The sequence below is a fragment of the Myotis brandtii genome, unplaced genomic scaffold (assembly GCF_000412655.1).
Source record: "Myotis brandtii unplaced genomic scaffold, ASM41265v1 scaffold352, whole genome shotgun sequence".
Taxonomy (NCBI): domain Eukaryota; kingdom Metazoa; phylum Chordata; class Mammalia; order Chiroptera; family Vespertilionidae; genus Myotis; species Myotis brandtii.
The window spans coordinates 487,011-508,122 of NW_005363542.1; the positions used below are offsets into that span (position 1 = coordinate 487,011).

General features: G+C 32.1%; 1 protein-coding gene across 4 annotated transcripts in view; it reads left to right on the top strand.

The window, feature by feature from the left end:
• The window catches only part of USP15 (ubiquitin specific peptidase 15), a 92,211-nt gene that overhangs the window by 33,919 nt on the left and 37,180 nt on the right, over positions 1 to 21,112 (top strand). For 2 of the 4 annotated variants that reach the window (XM_014544124.1, XM_014544125.1), the window contains 2 exons: positions 5,329 to 5,415; positions 13,100 to 13,244. In XM_014544124.1, the coding sequence (XP_014399610.1) occupies positions 5,329 to 5,415; positions 13,100 to 13,244 (232 nt within the window). Of the gene's footprint in view, positions 1 to 622; positions 700 to 5,328; positions 5,416 to 13,099; positions 13,245 to 21,112 lie in introns of those variants that run through there. The other 2 variants (XM_014544127.1, XM_014544126.1) reach the window with 2 other exon arrangements.

A 21,112-nucleotide genomic window follows, 5' to 3' on the forward strand; every position in this document is an offset into this window, starting at 1 on the left:
TTTCCCCCTCCACCCTCCTTTCCCCTCTACTCTAAAGTGTCAATGGAAAAATATCCTCAGTTGAGGATTAAAAAAAAAAAAATGGGCAAAGTTTAAGGTTGCTCTTGTTTTTTTTTTTAAAGGTAATTTTTATTTTATAATGTTAGATTTTACAAAGTTGGGTTGTTTATGTCAGATTTGAAAGTAACTATTAAAATCTTTGTTTTGCAATGTCAACTTTCAGGGTTAACTTTTCTATGTTTTGGTTGCTCAGTATGGTATTAGATTTTCTAGTGTGTTAAATATTCAGTTAATTTATCAAGAATAAGCTGTGTTTTTTCTGTTAAAGTCAAGTTTAACAGTCTTAATTGCATGATTTTCATTATAACATTAGAATAGGGAAATTCAAATATTGCATTCACTTGTAAGGGATAAAGTTTAATTTTCTCTCTTTATAAAATTATGTTAGTTACGTTGATGTTTTACCTTTTTTCTGTCTTGTTTAAGAGATAAGTCACTGCCTTATGTTACATCTACCTCAATCTAGCAAAAATTAGTTTAACCCTAGGTTAGTTAAATTTAGTATCTATGGCTTAATATCTACGTGTAATATTCTAAACGTTTTTCTCTCTTCTCTTTTTAGAAAGCCACTAGAGCAAAGTTGCTAATGGACAGTGTAATATCCAAATTACATCAATGGAAGAAAGCTAAAGGGCTCAGGTTATAATGCACAGACTGACTAGTCAACCTTTAAAAAAGAAACAACACTCCACAATGTTAGCTAGATTGGGCTATGTGCAATCTAGGTCAGAAGTTGGAAATCAGAATCGATAAGTGATCAATAATTTCTGTAACAGCATTTAAGAAGTGTTATCATATTTTAAAATTACCCGTGGACCACATCCATTCTTCCCTCTCTAATCTCCGTGCTATTTAAGGGCAATCTCTCCAGTAAAGTTGTTTATTCCAGTGCTTCCTAGACCTTGTTTTTTCTTCTATTGTCTTTTCTCTCCTAACTATACAAATGCCTAGCATACTGCCACAATACAGTAGACACTCAAATAATACTCATCCATTCTTTGTTTCTTGTCCAGAATCATCTTCCCCAAGCCTGTAAATGTAAATAAACCTCTCCCATCTTTTTTATAAAGCCATAAACTTCCCCCAATATGATTTTTTACTTTTTTTTATTTTACAGCTAATTTATTTAAAAAGTAAAATTTCTTACTATCCATTCAGAATTTAACAAAGTCTCTTTATTTGACTTTTTTTGTAACTTAGTTTATTTGACCTCTCTTTAAAACTTAATTTTGGTAACTATCTTCTAAAAAATTTATCTTAATTTGAAACTATTACACCCCAGTTTTTCAAACACTATGTTTACCTCTCTGACCAATCCTCTGGTTGGCTGGCTCTCTTCCTCTCCTGGGCTGCTATGTTTGGTTGTGCAGGTTGTATACTACACAGTTCTTGAGGATGTTGTTCACATTGTAATATATGTAAAAGGCCCTCCTTGGCACTGTGCATTATACAACTTCACTGAGTATATGCAGTAGCACTTCTCACACTTTAAATGCATTAATATTCCACAAATTTCCATCTGAGCACCTCTCTTTTCATACCATAATAGGCTCTCAAAATCAGTGGATGGACTCTATACTAATCCTGTTTTTTAGCTCAAACTGACACCAGTATTCCTTTCCATATTTTTAACCTAGAGCTCTCTGCTGAATTTCATATTTTTTCCTAAATGTCAGGTAGAATTCACAATGTCAGATTGAACTTAAAATCTTTTTAACCCATATTCTTCCATCCTTTCAACCTAAACTATATCCATAACCTATTATTCTTTATTTCAGGTACCGTCTGAGAGCCTTCTTAAGTTCTTCCTTTAACCTTATTTCTTTTATTTAATTAGTCAACTAGTCTTACAGATTCTACCTCCTAACCCAAAGTTTTCAAATGTTTTGATCTTGGTACCCCCTTATATTCTTAAAAGTTATTAAGGATTCAAAGAACTTTTGTCATATGTGTCATATCTATTGATGCCTGTATTTTAGAAATTAAAAATAAATGTTTATTTATTTATAAGTAATACTACACTATTATATATTGACATAAGTAATACTTTGTGAAAATAACTACTTTCTAAAACAAAAAATGTACTAAGAACAATACATTTCTAAATTTTTGCTAAATTCTCTCAGGTGCTTCTGCATTGAATTTTTTGTGATATATTGTTTGGGTTATAAATTCAGCATTGCACAAATATATAGTTAGAACAGGGAGGAGTTTTGTTTTATTTTTGATAGTTGCTACCACATCAGAACTCAGCTATGGTGGTTTAATGATGAAAGGTTAATTGCGATGTGGAATCTGATATCATGTCGATGAACTTTTTATTTTATTACATTGAAATCTGTCATGTGTAACTTCATGCAGTGGAAAATTTTGATTCACTGAATTTTACAGGTATTCCAAATGTTGACATAAATCATCATATAATTTTTTAATTACTCTTGTTAAAACATCACCAGTTTTAATGAGAAAACTTTAAGTAGTGGGAAGCTATCAAGCTCAAGTTTTGTTTTCCTAAAGTAACAGGCTCCCTTCATTTATTTTTGAGAAAATGTCTGCCAGATAGTCTTTTATGTAAAAGAGTGAAAAGAGGATAGTTCACTTGAAATTCAGATAAATGTCTTTTTTCTCATGACAACCATGTTCAGTATGTAGCAGGTGTGCTTTATGAAAACTTTCTGATTTATTACTCAATATTAAAAGAAGTTTAATTAAGGGTCATGGTTTAATCAAATCAGTAATTTTTATTTTTCAACATAGATATTCTTAAGTGAAACCGTATTTTCTAGTGTAGGGTTGGGGGTGTGGTGAAGAATACAATGATTCTAGTACATGGTTTGGTGCTACTGCTTTAATTCATGCTAATGTATTAGCATTTTTACCCATCATTGTTTTTAAGCTGTCAGTGCAAATATCCACCCAGTGAAAGGGATCAAATAACACTTAAATAACACTTCGGTCTTATTACAGAAATAGTTTTGACCTCATAGTTGGGCACGCGGGAAGGTTCTTAGAGTCCCCTAAGGGACCATGGACTGTACTAGCACAACTGGATAAAATCCAAATTCCTTTATAGAACATAAAAGGTCCTATGTTATCATACCTACCTTACTAACTTCTACTCCTATCACTACATACTTCTTACTCTTTCATCCAATCTGAATTTATTCTCTATAAACATCATAATATCTACAGTTCATGCATTTGCATGTGCTGTTCTTTTACCTGGAATATTCTCACTTTCAGTTCCTATCTACACCTCCATCTGTGCGCATCATTTAAAAATTGCTGCATATTACTATCCACAAAAATTTTATAGTTTGTTACAATTTTATATTTTGTCACAGAATTTATTTTGCTTATGTATCATTTTCTCCCATTAATTTGTGAGCTGTTTGAGGTCAGGAAGAGCTCTGTCTTTAAACTCCTAATACTTGCCAGGAGTGAAGTTTTAGTAATCATTTAATCAATGTTTGAATGTTTTAATGAATTTCACAAAAACTTATAATACTGTCCTTAGGTAGAGTTGCTGATGAACAGTAAAAAGGCCCCAGATGGGCAGAAAAAGAAAATAATATACATAGTGGGGCAGTCTCCATATATTATTTTACAGATGTGAATACACAAAACAGTTTATTCTTATATTTTTATTCATTAATTATTGTATTATTTTTCATACAACTGTAAGCCTACTTTTGCCCCACTCTGTATATTATTTTCTTTTTCTGCCCACCTGGGGCCTTTTTACTGCTTTTCCCTACCCTATGTATGTGTCTCAGCCACTTTATTGGATGACATAATATATCTTTATTTCCATAATTTTTGCTATAAGTAAAATTCAAGGGAACATTGCAGTTTATATCTCTGAAAAGTTGTAATGAATTAAATTATAGCCAAATGGGTATCATTTTCAAAAATTAACCTCCTTTAATTTATTATGCCTCAATGTCTAATTTAGTTTTTTTCTAATTTAGCATTCTTAACATGAAGGGGGGAATGCCATGATATTCCTATATTGTTATTAATATTTTAAAATTAGTAAGGGTCAAATAAAGTGTATTTTATTTGCCTTAGAATACTAGAACTACAAAAGTACCTTTTAAGTAGGTTCTCTACTTTGTTTTATATTAGAATTTGGTTGGTCATACTTTGTATCTTGAGCTTAATATAGTAAAATAAAATCTTGTAAGAGTCTTCTGTTAGGAAGGTACCTAATTAAGTCTCACTTAATATAACCTACCTATGAACAGCCTGTATCAACAAAAAGAACCTCCTTTAAAATGAAGAAAAAAATTTACCAAGATTTTATAATACATAAAACTTCAAAAGTTAAATTAAAATGTCTGTATGAAAGAAATTTTATTGTCCACCATTTATTCTGCAGTTATATAGATTTAGTGAAATCCAGATTATTAAAAGCTAGTTTTATAGATTGACCATTTCATTGTTCATTAGCACCTGAGTAGAGGAAATAAAATAATTTTTAAAAGTAATCACGTGTGCCTCACTAATTTAGAATTTATGATGATTGAGAGACTGAAAGTTATCTTTTTACAGACTATAGGCTAGATGTTGCCTAGTAAATTAAAATTGTTTATAAAATTAAAACAAATTAAATCTTTCATAGACCTTTAAGTACTTTATAATGGATTTGTTGATTATAAATCATGCTTTTAAAGCATTTTATTTAAGAACTAGTAATTAATTAAAAGCTAATAACTGAGACTTCTCCAAAAAGATTCTGAATTAGTGAGGTATGTAACATATAGTCAGATTTAGGTCTTTTCTGTTTTTGCAGAGAAAGCTGCCCAAAAATTACTTTTGGGGATTATGTTTTGAATTTTCATGCTATTCAATCTATGGTGGCATTCTAACTTGAGACACAAGTGGTTTTATTTACATACTTCCTTAAAAAATAATATTTTAATTCCATGGATTTAAGCAAATTGTTGATTATAAAATATTCATAGTGATTACCTGAAGTAGAAATTAGTGTTATTGGGTTAGTATATCTATAAGAGTAATATCAAGTTGCATATTTATTTCATAAATTTCTTTTGAAAGTAGTTTCCTTTGTACCATTATTTTTTATATAAAAGAATACATTGGAAATTGAAAGCCAAAAAATATATAGTGATTTTGCTCATGAATTTGTTTTCCAGCATTCATTTACTACATACATTGTCATCTGTTGGTTCTTTTCTTTATTTCATAATTAATTTCAAAATTCAGCATTTTTTATCTAATTTAACATTTTTCATATTTTTAAAGGTCCCCAGGTGCATCCAATTTTTCAACTTTACCAAAGATCTCTCCTTCATCTCTATCAAATAATTATAACAACATCAACAACAGAAAGTAAGCACTGAATCTTAAAAACTCTTTGTCTAATTGATCGCCCTATTGTGGTTGCAAAAAATCTCTTGTATCCAAAATTTAGGATAAAAGTCTTAATGCACTAATTGAATTTTTAAAAATTACTGGTCGGATTTTCTAGGAGTAACTTCACAGGAAAGAACACACAGTTACAAACTTTCCCTTGATATAATACATATACTACAGTAATTTACTAAAAATAAAATACAGTACTTTTAGAATTTTACATTCTAAACACAAATCTGTTAGATTTACATTCCAATACATAGAAATCTGTTAGAATTCAATTTTTTAGAAAGAATATAAATTTCAGATGTCATTTTAGAACTAGATATGTAATCACCTACAATTCTTTTATATAATAAAAAGCTAATATGCAAATCGACCAAACGGTGGAACGACCGGTTGCTGTGACGCTCACTGACCACCAGGAGGCAGACGCTCAATGCAGGAGCTGCCCCCTGGTAGTCAGTGCACTCCCACAGGGGGAGTGCTGCCAAGCCAGAAGCTGGGTTCACAGCTGGCGAGTGCAGCGGCGGTGGTGGGAGCCTCTCCCACCTCCACAGCAGCACTAAGGATCCCCCGAGGGCTCCCGGACTGCGAGAGGGCGCAGTCCAGGCTGAGGGACCCACCTCCCCGCCGCCCCCCCCCAATGCACAAATTTTGTGCACTGGGCCTCTAGTATATAGATAGTATTTTTGAAAAGTGTGTATCAGTGATTCTCACCTGTAAAGCTTACACATTTTTACGTTTATTATAAAAAGGCAATCAGTGTTTCTTTAAAAAGTTCAGAGAAACAGTTCCCTTGCCCCATCCTGAATCATATTTAGAATCTTGGAATTTGTAAAAGTTAGTGGAATTGTGTGCTTTATCAAAAATAACTTGGACTTCACCAGATCATCTGACATGGGTGTATTACCTGGAAAATTAGCATGGTTTTTATTTTATAGAAAAGGATAAAAAGAAAGCTTTTATTTTAATTAGTCCAATCAAATTATAGGAAGAACTTTAATCCAGACATGATTATCCTTTTTTATTTCTTGGCTATATACATTATGGTTTATATATTAGGTTAACAGTATTTATGTAGTTAAATAATTGTACTACTTGTCCAGTTCATAAATGGCATCTGATTATCCCAAAGAATAGATTCAAAAAGACTAAAGCTGTGTGTGAAATAATCTTTAAAATAATACCATTAATTGAATATATAGGTTTAATTAGTTTTCCCTTAAAATTCATATTTGAGTTAATTGACAAAATTTGTTTAACATGCATCTGAATTATAAATATATAAGAATAGCCAAAATAATTTGGAAAGAAAAAATCATGAGAAAGTATTAATCAAATATCACAACCTATTATAAAGATACAAGAATTCTCACAGCATAGTGCTGACCCAGAAATATACCTACAGATCAACAGACTAGGTAAGACAGCCCAGAAATAGAAATTTATGTATAAAAGAGTTTAATGTGATCACAAAGAATTCTAGACCAATGGAGAATGGAGCAGGTTATCCAGGAAATGGAGGGAAAATTGGATAGCTATTGAGAATTTTTCTTTAAAACTTTAAATTAATTACTTTTTGTTAGGTACATAAGAATTAAAAGGTAAATAAATGGAAAAATGACTTGCTATAAATGGCAAATTAAGGGTTAATATTCTTAATATATAACGTTCATAAAAATATGTGAGAAATATTCTATTACGAAAATGTGCAAATGATGTAGATGGGAAATAAAAATAAAAGGATTAAAATATATTAATATTTTAAATGTTCAAATTCACCACTAACTAGAGTTATGTAAATTTAAAACCATAAAAATCTCCATCTACTTTCTCTCACCTCAATATCAATGGGAAAAATTAAGTGATGAATATCTATTCTTATAAGGATTCTGTTTGAGTGATTGAAGTATTAGTACAACTTTTCTAGAAAATAGTTTGTTGTATGTATTAAGAAGATTTAAAACATTCATTCTTTTATTTCAGTATTAATAAAAATATGTGCACCATTAGTCTAATAGCATTACATTATAGTGTATCAGTGAAATATCGAAGGCACTATGAGTATCCAAAATGGCAGTGTTTTATGTTCTTTTCTGTTTTAAAATGTCTGTCCATCGGTAAAAGAGTAAAAGGAAATATTCCCCTTTAATCTGGTTTATGTTTTGTTTTTATTAAATTCATCAAAAGTAATTTTTTCATAGGAGATAAAATATTACTTGTGTTTCTGCAATTGCAGATGGCTCCCATATTTACTATAAAATAATTCAGTTTCAGGTGTAACATGTATTTATAGTTATTCTTTGAAGATATTTTTAACATTGTATATAGAATATATTAAATATGGACTATATTTTGACTAGAGTCGCTATGTTAGGATATGTGATCTGTTGTGTTTCTGTTTTTGTCTTATTTCCCTGTTATGGTAAAAATATGACAGTAAAATCTGATCTCAAAACCTCTGACTGCAGAAAATATTGAGTGAAGTTGGTGTGTTTTATTTTTAAAACATCATTAACTCATGACTTTACTCCTATACTAGATTATATATTTAACTATTTATCTTTTTTAGGCACTAAAATAGTCCTTTCATATTAGGAAACTTAAAGCAAATAGCTACGGAGGTTATCACTGCGATTAGTAAAGCTTACCTTTCTTAGTAAACAAATTTAAACATAATACAGAAAGTTTTTTTTTCATTTTTAAAAACTTTAGTATGATCATAGTTATCTAAACAACTAGAGGCCCGGTGCACGAAATTCGTGCACTGGAGGGGGCTCCCTAAGCCCAACCTGCACCACCTCCAATCTGGTTCCCCGACCCCTGTGGGATTGGGCCTAAACTGGCAGTTGGACATTCCTCTCACAGTCTGGGACTGCTGGCCCCCAACCACTCGCCTGCCTGCCTGTTGTCCCTAACCACTTCTGCCTGCCAGTCAGATCACCCTCTAACTACTCCCCTGCCAGCCTGATGGACACCTAACTGCTCCCCTGCCGGCCCAGTCGCCCCCAACTGTCCTCCCCTGCCGGCCCGGTCACCCCTCACTGCCCTTTTCTGCTGGCCTGGTTGCCCACAACTGCCCTCCCGTGGTGGCCATCTTGTGGCGGCCATCTTTGACCACATGGGGGTGGCCATCTTGTGCAAGGGCATGATGGTCAATTTGCATATTACCTCTTTATTATATAGGATTATTTTACATAAAATTTATTTCTTAATTTTCTCTTCAACTTGTGGAAATAAGTAGCAGCTTAAGACCAGATGGAAATGGCATCATTACCCATTTTATATAAAACTAGAGGCCCGGTGCATGAAATTTGTGCACTTGTGGGGGTCCCTCAGCACGGCCTGCCCCCTCTCGCATTCCGGGAGCCCTCAGGGACTGTCTAGCAGTCGGACATCCTTAGCGCTGCTGCAGAGGCGAGAGAGGCTCCTGCCACTGCCGCTGCGCTTGTCAGCTGTGAGCCCGACTTGTGGGAGCCCACTGACCACCAGGGGGGAGCTCCTGCATTGAGCATCTGCCCCCTGGTGGTCAGTGCAGGTCATAGCTACCGGTTGTTCCGCCGCTTGGTTGATTTGCATATCAGCCTTTTATTATATAGGATGAGTAATGACCTTTTTGAATTAATGTGCATTTTTGAAACTTGATATATGTGGAGATATTTTATAAGTATAAAGTATATATTAAAATCAATAGTTATGACCCACAGGTTTATATGAAATTTATTACAAATTCAAGACTTGAATTAAACTGTTACATTACTAAGATAGACCATTTTTATTTATCTTCAGGAATAAAAAATAATAGTTATAAGGTAATACAAAGTATACTTTGAATTATTTAAGTTTAATAAAGTATTTATTGAGGACTAATATTATGAAGAACCTGAAGCTGGATTATTGTTTCTTTACCATATGTAATTATTATACCTATTAGTCCATACACATTTGTTCTTGCCCTAATTATAATTTAAGTACGTTTTTAATATGTACCAAATTTATTCTCTTTTTATTTTCTGCATTTTTCTCTCACTACATTTGTCTTGATACAATACTGCCTTAAAACAATTTTTTTAATGTATTTATTGTCTCAGCTCTTGCCATTCCACCTCAGAATATATTTCTGTTTTTCTGTTAATTTATTTAAAGCTCTTATTTGAAATGTAAATGACTCCCTGTAAAACATTAAGCTAGGAAAAGGACCTGGGTTTTGGAGACTGCCAGAGCTAGCTAGCCATCTGCTTCTTAACAAATTACTTGCTGAAAGCATCATTTCATTAACTGCAAAGTGAGCATAATTATAGTTATGAGGATTAAATAATAGATGTATAAATTTTATAATGTCAAATGTAAGTACTAATTAAAAAGTCAGACTAAAGTTTTTATAAAAAGATAAGGGCTCGATTTTACAAAAAATGTTAGATTTTTAATGTATATTTAAGGAGATAGAATTATAATACAGAATTAACCTAGTGAAGTACTTAAATTCCCATTAAGATTACTGGCAGGCTAGCTTACTCTTTTTAGGAAAAAAAAAGCAGAAATAGTCACGAGAAAATAGGTTTCCATGTACTTTGTCAAAGCATTTAAAGAACTGCTGGTTTTAGTATTTCCCATTGCAGACTTTAATACTTGATTTAGGAAGCACATAAAATGTGGATTATAAGTGACTAATCATGATAGTTTTAAAGTATTTCTTAAATTGATCACTTTTGATTGTCATTGTGCATCTAGACTACCTCAATCTTTGGGAAAGGCTTATATTTACCCTGACACTTAAAATGTAGAAGTCCTTTAAGGATTCAGACTTTAAAAGACAAAATAGCCCAGCCTAAGGATTCAGATTTTAAAAGACAAAATAGCCCTTCTTGAATGGCTCAGTGGTTGAGCATCAACCTATGAACCAGGAGTCATGGTTCAATTCCCAGTATGGGGCCTGCAGGAGGCAGCTGATTGATGATTCTCTCTCATCATTGATATTTCTATCTCTCTGTCCCTCTCCCTTCCCCTCTGAACTCAAAAATATATTTTAAAACAAATTTTTAAATAAAGACAAAATATAAAACTAAATTTCCAAATAAGTTTTTACTCATTTCTCAGTAAATAGGAAAAACTATTTTAGCAAATCATGTCCTATTGCCACAGAGAAGAATAGAGCTTTCAACATCCATTTGTGTTATGTGTAGGGGAGACCGATATATCTGAATATATACTTATGGAATAAGCGTGTAAATATGCTTTTAGTCTTTTAGCTTGTGCCTGTGTGTGTGTGTGTGTGTGTGTGTGTGTGTGTGTAAGTATAGGCATGAGCTTGCATTTGGGCATACCTTCCCTGTACACTCATAGATTGCTTAAAATTTTATGTCTTTATAGCCAGAATTATGAGTTTTTTAATGTGTAAAATGTGTTGAAAATATAGACCTTGCTTTTTTTCATATATAGCACTTCTTAATGGAAATAATAAACACGGGATTAAGTTTTTTGTTGCATGTCTTCGAATTAGATTCAAGAATCTAGTCATCAGTCATTGAGTGAACCTATATTGAATTGCTTATAGGTGCCTAGTACTTTATTAGTTACCAGGAATCTATACTAATAAAAGGGTAATATACTAATTAGATCGGACATCTTCCAGAAGTCCTTCTGGAAAAAGCCATGGTGGCGGGGCCAAGGCAGAGGCGGTTAGGGGCGGTCAGGCCAGCAGTGGAGAGCAGTTAAGGGAATCAAGCCGGCAGGAGAGAGCAGTTAGGGGGATCAGGCCAGCAGTGGAGAGCAGTCGGGATCAGTTCGGCAGGGGAGAGCAGTCAGGGGGATCAGGCAGGCAGGCAGGCAGAGGCGTTTAGGGGCGATCAGGAAAGCAGAGGAGCAGTTAGGGGCATCAGGCAGGCAGGCAGAGTGGGATGACAGGCAGGCAGGTGAGCGGTTAGGAGCCAGTGGTCCCAGATTGCAAGAGGGATGTCCAACTGCCGGTTTAGGCCTGATCCTGCAGGGAGGTCAGACATCCCCTGAGTGGTCCCGGATTGGAGAGGGGCACTGAGGGATTCCCCACCCCCCTGCCGTGCACAAATTTCGTGCACTGGGCCTCTAGTATATAATAAAATATGAATTATAAGGCTACTGATCTGCAAAAAACAAAATGCTTGAATTCTATTGTTTCATACTTTTTTAAAAGTTTAAAATAAGCATACAGCTACAAGACTAGCAATTCTGAATTTGAATTGATCTAGATTGTATTTCTTTGGGCACTGCTGTTTTTGTTCAGTCTTGGGGTGGGTTGTTGGTTTTTTTTTTTTTTCAGTCTGGGAGTTGGTCTTTTTTGTGATGAAGGTGGGTGTTTTCTTAAAAATGCAAAAATATTGCATTTCTTAAAAATGCAAAAATATTAGGCTAGTGTTGTGTATATAATTTTGTTTGATGTGGTTTTGTGTGTTTTACCTATTTAGCTTGTTGTGGGGTGTGTGTGTGTGTGTGTGTGTGTGTGTGTGTGTGTGTGTGTGTGTGTGTTTTTTTACTAAAGGCTTTATTAGAGCAGGCTGTGGCAAAAAATCCACTTAAACTGTTAAAATAATAAAGTGGAAGTATAGAAGCTACAATACAATGTATTTGAAATTATAAGTAAAATCTACTTTTAAAAAATATCAACAACAAATTGTAAGCCTGTTGAAGTTGTCATGTTTATTTGTAGCAGGTTTTTTTTTAAAAATTACATTATTAAATTTTAAAAATTTGATTCTTGTTCAGGTTTGTACTAATGAATTTTTTTAATGATTGAAAATATGCTTTTAAATTATGTCCAAAGTATCCATTATATTGGATACTTTGGACATAATTATAAGGTAACCTATTACAATTTAAGGGAGAATCCATATTTTTCCAGAAAAAAAAATTATTACATATAAAAAGAAAGGCATTAATTTATTGACTTTTCTTAGTTCTTTCTAAAATTACCTTGATATTCTCAAAGATTGATATCTTTTCAAGTTTAGTATTTATTATGGTAGTACAAATTTTCCTGAGGTTATATTCATCTAGTTAAGTAAACTGCATTATTCTAACAACCTAGAAGAAAGAAAAGCCAAATAATTCTGGAATGTGCTTGCTTAGAATCATTTCATTTTTGCATTCCTGATCACCCCTGGCTTTTTTCACATTTGAATACCAGATTTTGCTGGTCTAGCCTAGAAACTATAAATAGAATTTTCAGTGCATCAGTAAAGTGATGTCACAGAGGCCTTCTAAATTCTGGTCTGATTTGTAACTAAGGTACAACCCTTCATGTTTCTACTATTCTCTTACAGTAGCAGGATGTAAAAGGGACATAAATGAGATGATTTATTGCTGCGGGTGGTGTTTAAAATCTAAATGTTTTAAATTTGATGGAGCAATGGAGGATGGAGCAAGCTGTGAAGCTGCTCCAGTTAATCAAGGGTAGAAAGATACAATGGTTTGTTTTTGTTGGTGTGATATAAGATGCAGTGATTTGTTGATTGGATGAGGAGTGTCTTAATTAAGGGAGTATTAAAAAGATCCTGAATTAAGTGCTTTATAAAAAAGGCAATGACTGACCACCTAATTCAAATAAGTTGAAAATACTCTGTTCATTATAACTACATTGTGATCATTGATTGCATTGTGAAAAATATTTTTTGTTTTTTTCCAGTGTGAAAAACTCAAATTATTGTCTCCCATCATATACTGCTTATAAGAACTATGATTATTCAGAACCTGGAAGAAACAATGAACAGCCAGGCCTCTGTGGCCTAAGTAACTTGGGAAATACGTGTTTCATGAATTCAGCTATTCAGGTAGGTATTTCCAAACAATGTGAAACTCATGTGTTTTATGAGAGTCAGTAATACAAGAAGAGTAGACTTGGGTTTTGTATGTCAGAACATGAGTATTATATATGTTTTGAGAATTTTCTATTTTTGTGGAATATTTACACATACACATTTGACACATTCATTCTAGTGCTGGTAATAGAATATCTTTATCAATGTTCCTCAATTGGGTGGCATATAATTGATTACCACATAGTGGAAGATTAAATATCACTTCATGCAAAAATATAATTCCAAACAGAAAACCTACGCTCTCTGAGAAGAAGAAAAAGCTAGTGAGATCTCTACAATATTCAGTAGAAGTCTCTTGGTTGGTTGTTTTTGTTTTGTTTTGTTTTGTTTTGTTTTGACATTGATGGGAATGTTAGAGAATAAATATTTTATGGTCACCAATCTTCTAACTCTAAATAAAATTATTTTTAAATCTTTTTTTAACCTTAATGTGAAGTTAAGATTCAAAAAATTTTTTATGAACCTCCTTTTGTATACATATTCTAACACATCACTTTTCCTTAAAGATCTTTAATTTGGGGATATAAGAGATCACTGCCTTTTTCCCCTGTCTCTCCATGGAGCTTCCCTTTTTGTCCTACTCTTTCTATACCCTCTTCCAACTTAACTTGTTAAATATTTATGTCTTTTGTTGATTTTGAAGTAACAAGATCTATATATATCTTAATATCACTGTCACTGTGTATAAAATTAGAACTGGTTATTTACTACCCCTTTCACAAATAAGAATTTTTTTCAAATACCTGAAATAATGGCACATACTGTTTTTTATATTTAAATTTTAAATTTTTTTTTTTTTTTGCAAATTCTGAATTTTACTTTTAAATTTGCAATTTTCTGTTCTCGATTCATATTTAATACTGGATCTCCTTTGCCTAGGAGGCAGCCTCCAAAGATAAAGATTAAATACAGAATATGGGTTGATAAGGACATTATTGCATATCTTTTTTTACTATCTGAGAAAAGTGTAGGACTGTTCACCATCCAAAATTATAAATAAATCCTTTTGTAATTGTCTTTATAGCATTCTTGGAAAAATTAGATTTAAACTGTCATCACTCTGTAGATCAGGAGTTGGCAATCTTTTAAAAATGTACAAGGGGTCATAATTGGTTAGTTTCTGATTTCTTGGTTTAGAATTGAGCCACTCAGTGTCTATTGCAGATACTATGTCGATTAATAAACTCTTCCATTAAACCTTATTTGATGAATAATATTTATTCAACTTTAATGTGAATTACTTTATTCAAAATTGCTTTTCTAGGATGTTAGCACTAATTAAACAATTACATTTTTATTTTTCTGGGAAAGGAAAAATAAAACTCGTCTGAGAAGGACAATAAGTATATTGTCCTTATTTTACTTAGGTAACAAAGTACAGTGCATTAGTTTTGAGCATTCAGAGATAGGGATTGGGCAGACAAGTTGCAATTTTGTTTGTATATATGTTGGACTACCCTACTGATCACTGAAAATTATCCTTAATACCATCTCTGAAAAATGTTTCATATAAACAGTCAAAGTTTGATATAGTTTGAGGTTTTTTTAAATATTCTAGTATAGAAAAACAATTTGGTGCTTTTTCATAAAGATTACGAAGATATTTTAAACAGCATAGGCAATAAATATTTGGGTCTTTCAGAAGAAAGCAAGATTATTCATGCTGTCATTCATGGGAGGCTCTGTCTTGCATTCCTTTTAAGGCAATATTGTATTCTAGTTTCCTGTGCCTTTGATGAAGTCTATTTACTGTTTGTCTCCACATGGTTAAATGTAATTTCTCAAAAATGAGTATTAAAATTATATCTTCTAATCAGCTATATTGAGCTGGGTTTGGCATTTGTTTAACTTTCTTGTATATGTTTTAAGGTGTCAGAAACTTCGTTTTACTAGTTTTTGCTACTGTTTAAAGCAATTTTATTACAAAAAAAATTTGGTAGATGTAATGCTGACACTCGCTCTTAATATGTTTCACCTTCACATATTCTATTTCAACTGAGATACAGTCATGAGGGTGAGGTTTGTTAGGGTGATAGTATGTTACTTTCTGGTAATCATAAAGTATGAAAAATTGTTGATGTAAATTTCAATAAAGTATTTTAAGCAGTAGATATATTTCACGTCTGTATCTTGGTTGGTTGGAAACTATATTTTCTCCAAAATAAAACTCTACAAGCAAATTGTAGAGTAGAAAATACGAGTTTATATTTTTGCTACTTTTGACTTTTAATCCAAATCCAGAATTAGAAAAACTGGTACTTCAGTTTTATTTTCTTAAATCTTCTGTGATTTTCAATTGATTTAGATGTAAGCCCTCAACCTAAAGTCACACTAATAGGGAATACAAAATGGTAGCAGTAACCTTTTTCCTCTGTTTTATAAACACACATGTAAGTTCTTAGGTCCACAGATGGAAATGATAAAAGATAACTAATAGAGTAGTTTTTGTTTTTGTTTTTTCAAATTTCCTTATAACTTCTGTGAAATAGAAAACAATTCATTAACATCAGAAAATATTATGAAATAACACTTATACTGATAATTTAAGTTTTAATATAGTTTCTTATATTCAGTAATCCTAAAAATATGAGTGGGCATTTTATAGTATGTGATCATGATTTATTCTTAACCCATCAGTAGTTCTGAAATAGTGAAATCTTTTTGATCGCTCATTATTAAAGGTTAAACACCAGTCTGTGTGATTTAACATTATTGTTATTCAATTTAATTATATTGGTGTTTAATATTTTCTCTGATGTGATAGTATTTGTGAGCATTAAATTTTTCTGATGAGTATAGTACTGTCATATAGTTTCAATTTATTAAGTCATTTTTATTTAATGTGAGATACTTTTGGTCATAAATCCTGACCTTATGGAGATTATAAACTAGATATTGTGATTTTCAAACTCTTTTGCTTTTTAGCATGAAAAGATTGTAAATTATTACTGTGAAAATTTTAATTGTATTGTCAGTATTTAAACAGATGTAGTGAAATTGCTTTGACTGGGTGAAGTGTCCAGAGTGCCATCTGCTTTCTTTTACTTTACTTAATGGCCCCAGAAGCATTCTTATGGGATACCAAGAATAGTTTAAAAACCATATTGTGGCCGGAAAGAAAAGAAAAGAACACATCAAAAATTAATAATATAGGTTAGGAGCACACTATGAAGTTACACTGCCTGGATTAAACACATCTCTGCTACTTATTAGCTGTGTTATCCTATACAAGTAATTTCCAATTCTCATTTTTTATCAGATGAGGAAAGTAATACCTATATCATAGGAGTTTTGTGGGGATAAGTGAGTTGATGAATATAAAGGTCTTAGGACAGTGACTGGCACATCATAAAAGAATTAGGTACGTATTAGGTCGATATTATTTTGTCTGTTTTTAAATTCAAGGAGTCAAGCATAGTGACTTTGGAAAAACTCCAAATTCCATAGCCTATATTTTTGTTCTTTCCTACAAGTCTTATTCCACTTTGGCTGGACTTAGTGAATGAAGAAAGAATTGAATGTACTTTTATTTTTCACTGTATTATTCAATAATGGAATTTATCATCTCCCTTTTCTGAACTGTGTCAGTTTAGTTCTCCTTAAGCAAATTGATAACCAATGGGTATAATAACGTGGAACTAGGTATGAATATTCAGTCTACAGGGAACTAAAAATTCTTGAGTTCAGTTTATCTCTGAGTAGTTATGATCATAGGCATATACTACCATGTCCTGGTGGTACAACTAAGTTAACAAAATACTTTTCTAGTGCCTTAAATGTATATTACTCCGTTGAGAGAATGTCTAGTTTTTTCATTGGAGGTTATTTTAATTAGCGTTAGTTGAGTAGATTCAGGAGCACTCCAACCTTGTCTTTTTCATTGTCAAGGCCTAGGAGGCTCATGATTGGCTTCCTGGAAGAAGCAACTCTTCAGATGGATTTGAAGCAGGGGAGTGATATGGTCTTTTCCACTGGAAAGCAGCATGGCCATGTAAGATGGTTGTTTTCAAACTTTTTACTTGGAAGTAGTAGGGCTCTTTAAATAGACTCTGGGAAGTCATTGAAAATTTTTATAGTAATCAAGGACCTGTCCATTATTTCTGTCATACAATGTAAAATCAGTTGTGAATTCCAACCTTTTTAAGGTCACTTTTTTTCTGTGATCTCGGGTTGGGAAAAAAAGTTATTCAGTAAAGTCAAAAGAATGTTTAATAGAAAGTTTAGGATTTGGTGTTTTGTTTTAAGACTTAAAGAGAATGAGCAGTACTATACAGAGATAACATTCTTTTAGGAAATTAGATTCTCATTATATTATAAAACCAGGAAAATGATTACTGAAGCTATTACTTCTATGTTCCTGTACTTCATAGCTTTGAATATGATTCAAATAGTGTCACTAGAAAATATAATTGGTGTTATCAAATATAATGCTATTCTCTCACCTTAGACATTCTTTTCCCTTTTATTGAAACACAAATTCTTGGAAACCCAGTTTAACATGAAGCTTTCTAATTTTATTCAAATTAACCAAAGTTATAGTTAAATAAATGAGTGTGGTTTCCATCAAAAAAAGAAACACTTAAACCCCGAGACATAAGAATTTTTAAAAATACTTATGATGTTAAAGAAAATTACTTCTTCTGATAAACTGAGAATGTGACTGACTAAAAATTCAGAGTTCTTCCTAGGGCAAATTTTTATCTAATTCAGGAAATTAAACTCAATTATTTGAGTTCCTTCCATATTATGTGCCGAAAATTTCATGGCATGCTATCATCAAAAATATGTTAAATCATCTATCAAATGACAACTCCGTCAGGTGTTCTATTTTGATAACAATAAAGAAATGGAAACTCCCTTACTTGTATTAGATCCATTCACTTTCTCAACACAGATACCAGTGTTTTTACTTTTCTCATTGTTAAAACTATGGTAAGGGAGAAGTATCCCTTTTAAAAGAGAAGGAGGAGTGGGAAAAGAGACCTTGAATTCTCAGACAAATTATTTGGGGGAAGAGTATATATAACATAGTTCTGTAAGAATTTACTTTTGATAGCTGGGGGAGAAATGGTATCTCTAAAAGAATGCCTTGTACCTGTGTAACTTGGTTAATAATGATTTTTTCGTCATGAAAACATCTTTTCTTAACCTCAGATACAGGGTGGGACAATCTATTTTTCTGCTCTTCACATTCTTCCAAATGAATATATATAAGTTTCTTTAGGATTAATACTTATATTTCTGATAACTTAAATAATTTGCTTAATGACTTAGATATTTTGTTTGTCCCTAGTTCTATAATAGGAAATGACATGAATATAGGGAAATAGAGAGATTATTTGAAGGAGTTGTAAATAAGTACATCTGGTTCTAATAAAGAATGGTTTTACATTACTCTGGCTATAAAAGATCAACACCAATTTAATATAAATATGTTCATTAGGATTACTTACAGAGATCACATCTTAATTAATATGATTAGACTGAAGTATCTTGTGTTGATTTTAATAACTGTTGAAAGGATTTTTATTTGTAATTGAAAGGAAAATCTGTAATTTATAATGGTAACTACAAATATGCCCCCCTCCAGAAAACCAAAGTGAAAGAAAAAATGGTTCTAGATTTACTTTTATTACCTAAAAATCAGTTTATTTTCTTGATGTCGAAATCTTTCTAACACATATTTTTCTCCTTTATTAAAATGTATACTTACATCATTAACATTTTATGGTTGAACATTTCTAAAGTGTGTCAGGCTTATCCTCTAAATTATAAATTGGTATTATTAAATAGTGTCACTAGAAAATATAATATATTGTACTAATAGAGCCTTTAAAAGTAGAAAGCCAGGTTAAATCCCTATTAAGGACTTGTTTTGTTGTATTTAATGTATACATTTAAATTCCAATCTGTTGAAGCCAAGCTGTATATATTACCAAAAGGCCCTCACTTAGTGGATTTTTTTAAATCTTCAGATTATTTTCTTTCTATTTTAGTTTGTGAGTAGAAATACTTATGGTGATGCTTATTATCCATGACTAACTTTATTAGTATTGTTACTTTGCCAATAATGGATGCTTAGTTCAATATTATTTTAGTACTATACATATGGAAATCAATTGCTCAGTGTTATCAATAATCGCTTTACAATAAATTGTAAACTATACCAGGCAGGTCAGTGATCAAGCAATTAATTAAATCATTGCTTTAATTAATAATAATATTTAAAATAAGTTAGTAATTCTCATAAACTCATTAATATATTAACAGCCCAGTAACAAACCCACAGCCTCTGATAATAATAGTACCCTTCTTTGCATAGTGCGGGTTGTTTTTCATCATTGTCTCTCTCTTAATTTCTCTTCACAGAGGTGTTTGAATAAGGTGTCCTTATTTTACTGGTAATGAAATTGAGGCAAGAGAAGTTTAAGTAACATGTTACCTACTTAAACAAGTTAATAAATAAATTAAAACTGGGTTGTTATTCAGAATATTCTGAGGTCATCTATCTTCAAAATTATACTAAACAACTTAGAAGAAATCCCTTTAAAATGTTTTCTTTTGGTCAAATGTACAGGTGGTCATAATAATCTGGCCACTCATGTTCAAATATATCCCACATTCAAAGGCTGTTAAATCGCGTTGTTTACCCATATCTTCAGAAAAAAGAATCACTTCTACTGTCATGGTAAACAACCTGCTTCCCTATTTATAATGGTCTGGCCCTCTAGCAACTTCCGTGTGAAATTATAGCTAATTTGCCTACAAACGTCAGGTGGTCATAATAATATGGCCACTCAGTGTATATATGCCATCACTAAGAAGAGAAATACCTAAAATATTTTAAGCCATGACAATGTCAATACCACAAACATATAACCTCCTAAAGTAATTACATCAAAGATGATGTCTATTTGAATTTGAAGGATTTACTGAAAAATCACTCTTTTATAATCACCTCGCATATAATTAAAAATATGTCTATGGCCTTCATTTAGAGAGATTTTGCTATGAATATAAACTGAATTATTGACACATACACACTAATATACATACACTCATGTATATTCATTATGTATACCAGTATATGCATGAATATATATGTGTGTTTGTGATTTTGTATATAATTGAGATATTAGAAGTAATTCTTCAGTAATTGCCCAGGACTTTTTTGAGCGTTATAAACTTTCAGTAAGGCTTTTAGTAACTATTTTTAAAAGAAACTAAAAATAAATTTTTGACAAAAATATTAATAATTATTTATAAGAAAATTATTGATAGTAAGATAGGTATACTTTAAGATTCCTCTTATACTCATTAAGTACCATACCAAAAGTACCTCTGTCATCTTCCTAAGACTTGTTCCATTAATCATCTCTTCTTTTTCTATACCTTTAGCCTCACCTGATCACTGTCTTTCTTTCAGCATACATACATGGTTAAGTCTATTTTATTTTTCTATTTTTTTAATATGTTTTTATTGGTTGTTATAGAAAGGGAGAGGGATAGAGAGATAGAAACATCGATGAGAGAGAAATATCATTGATTGGCTGCCTTCTGCATGTCCCCTACCGGGGATCGAACCCATAACCCAGGCATTTGCTCTGAGTGGCAATACAACTGGTGACGTCTTGGTTCATGGGTCAACATTCAACCACTGAGCCACACCAGCTGGGCGGTTAAGTCTTTTTTATTTTTTATTTTTTTTTTTTAAATATATTTTATTGATTTTTCACAGAGAGGAAGGGAGAGAGATAGAGAGTTAGAAACATCGATGAGAGAGAAACATCGATCAGCTGCCTCCTGCACACCCCCTACTA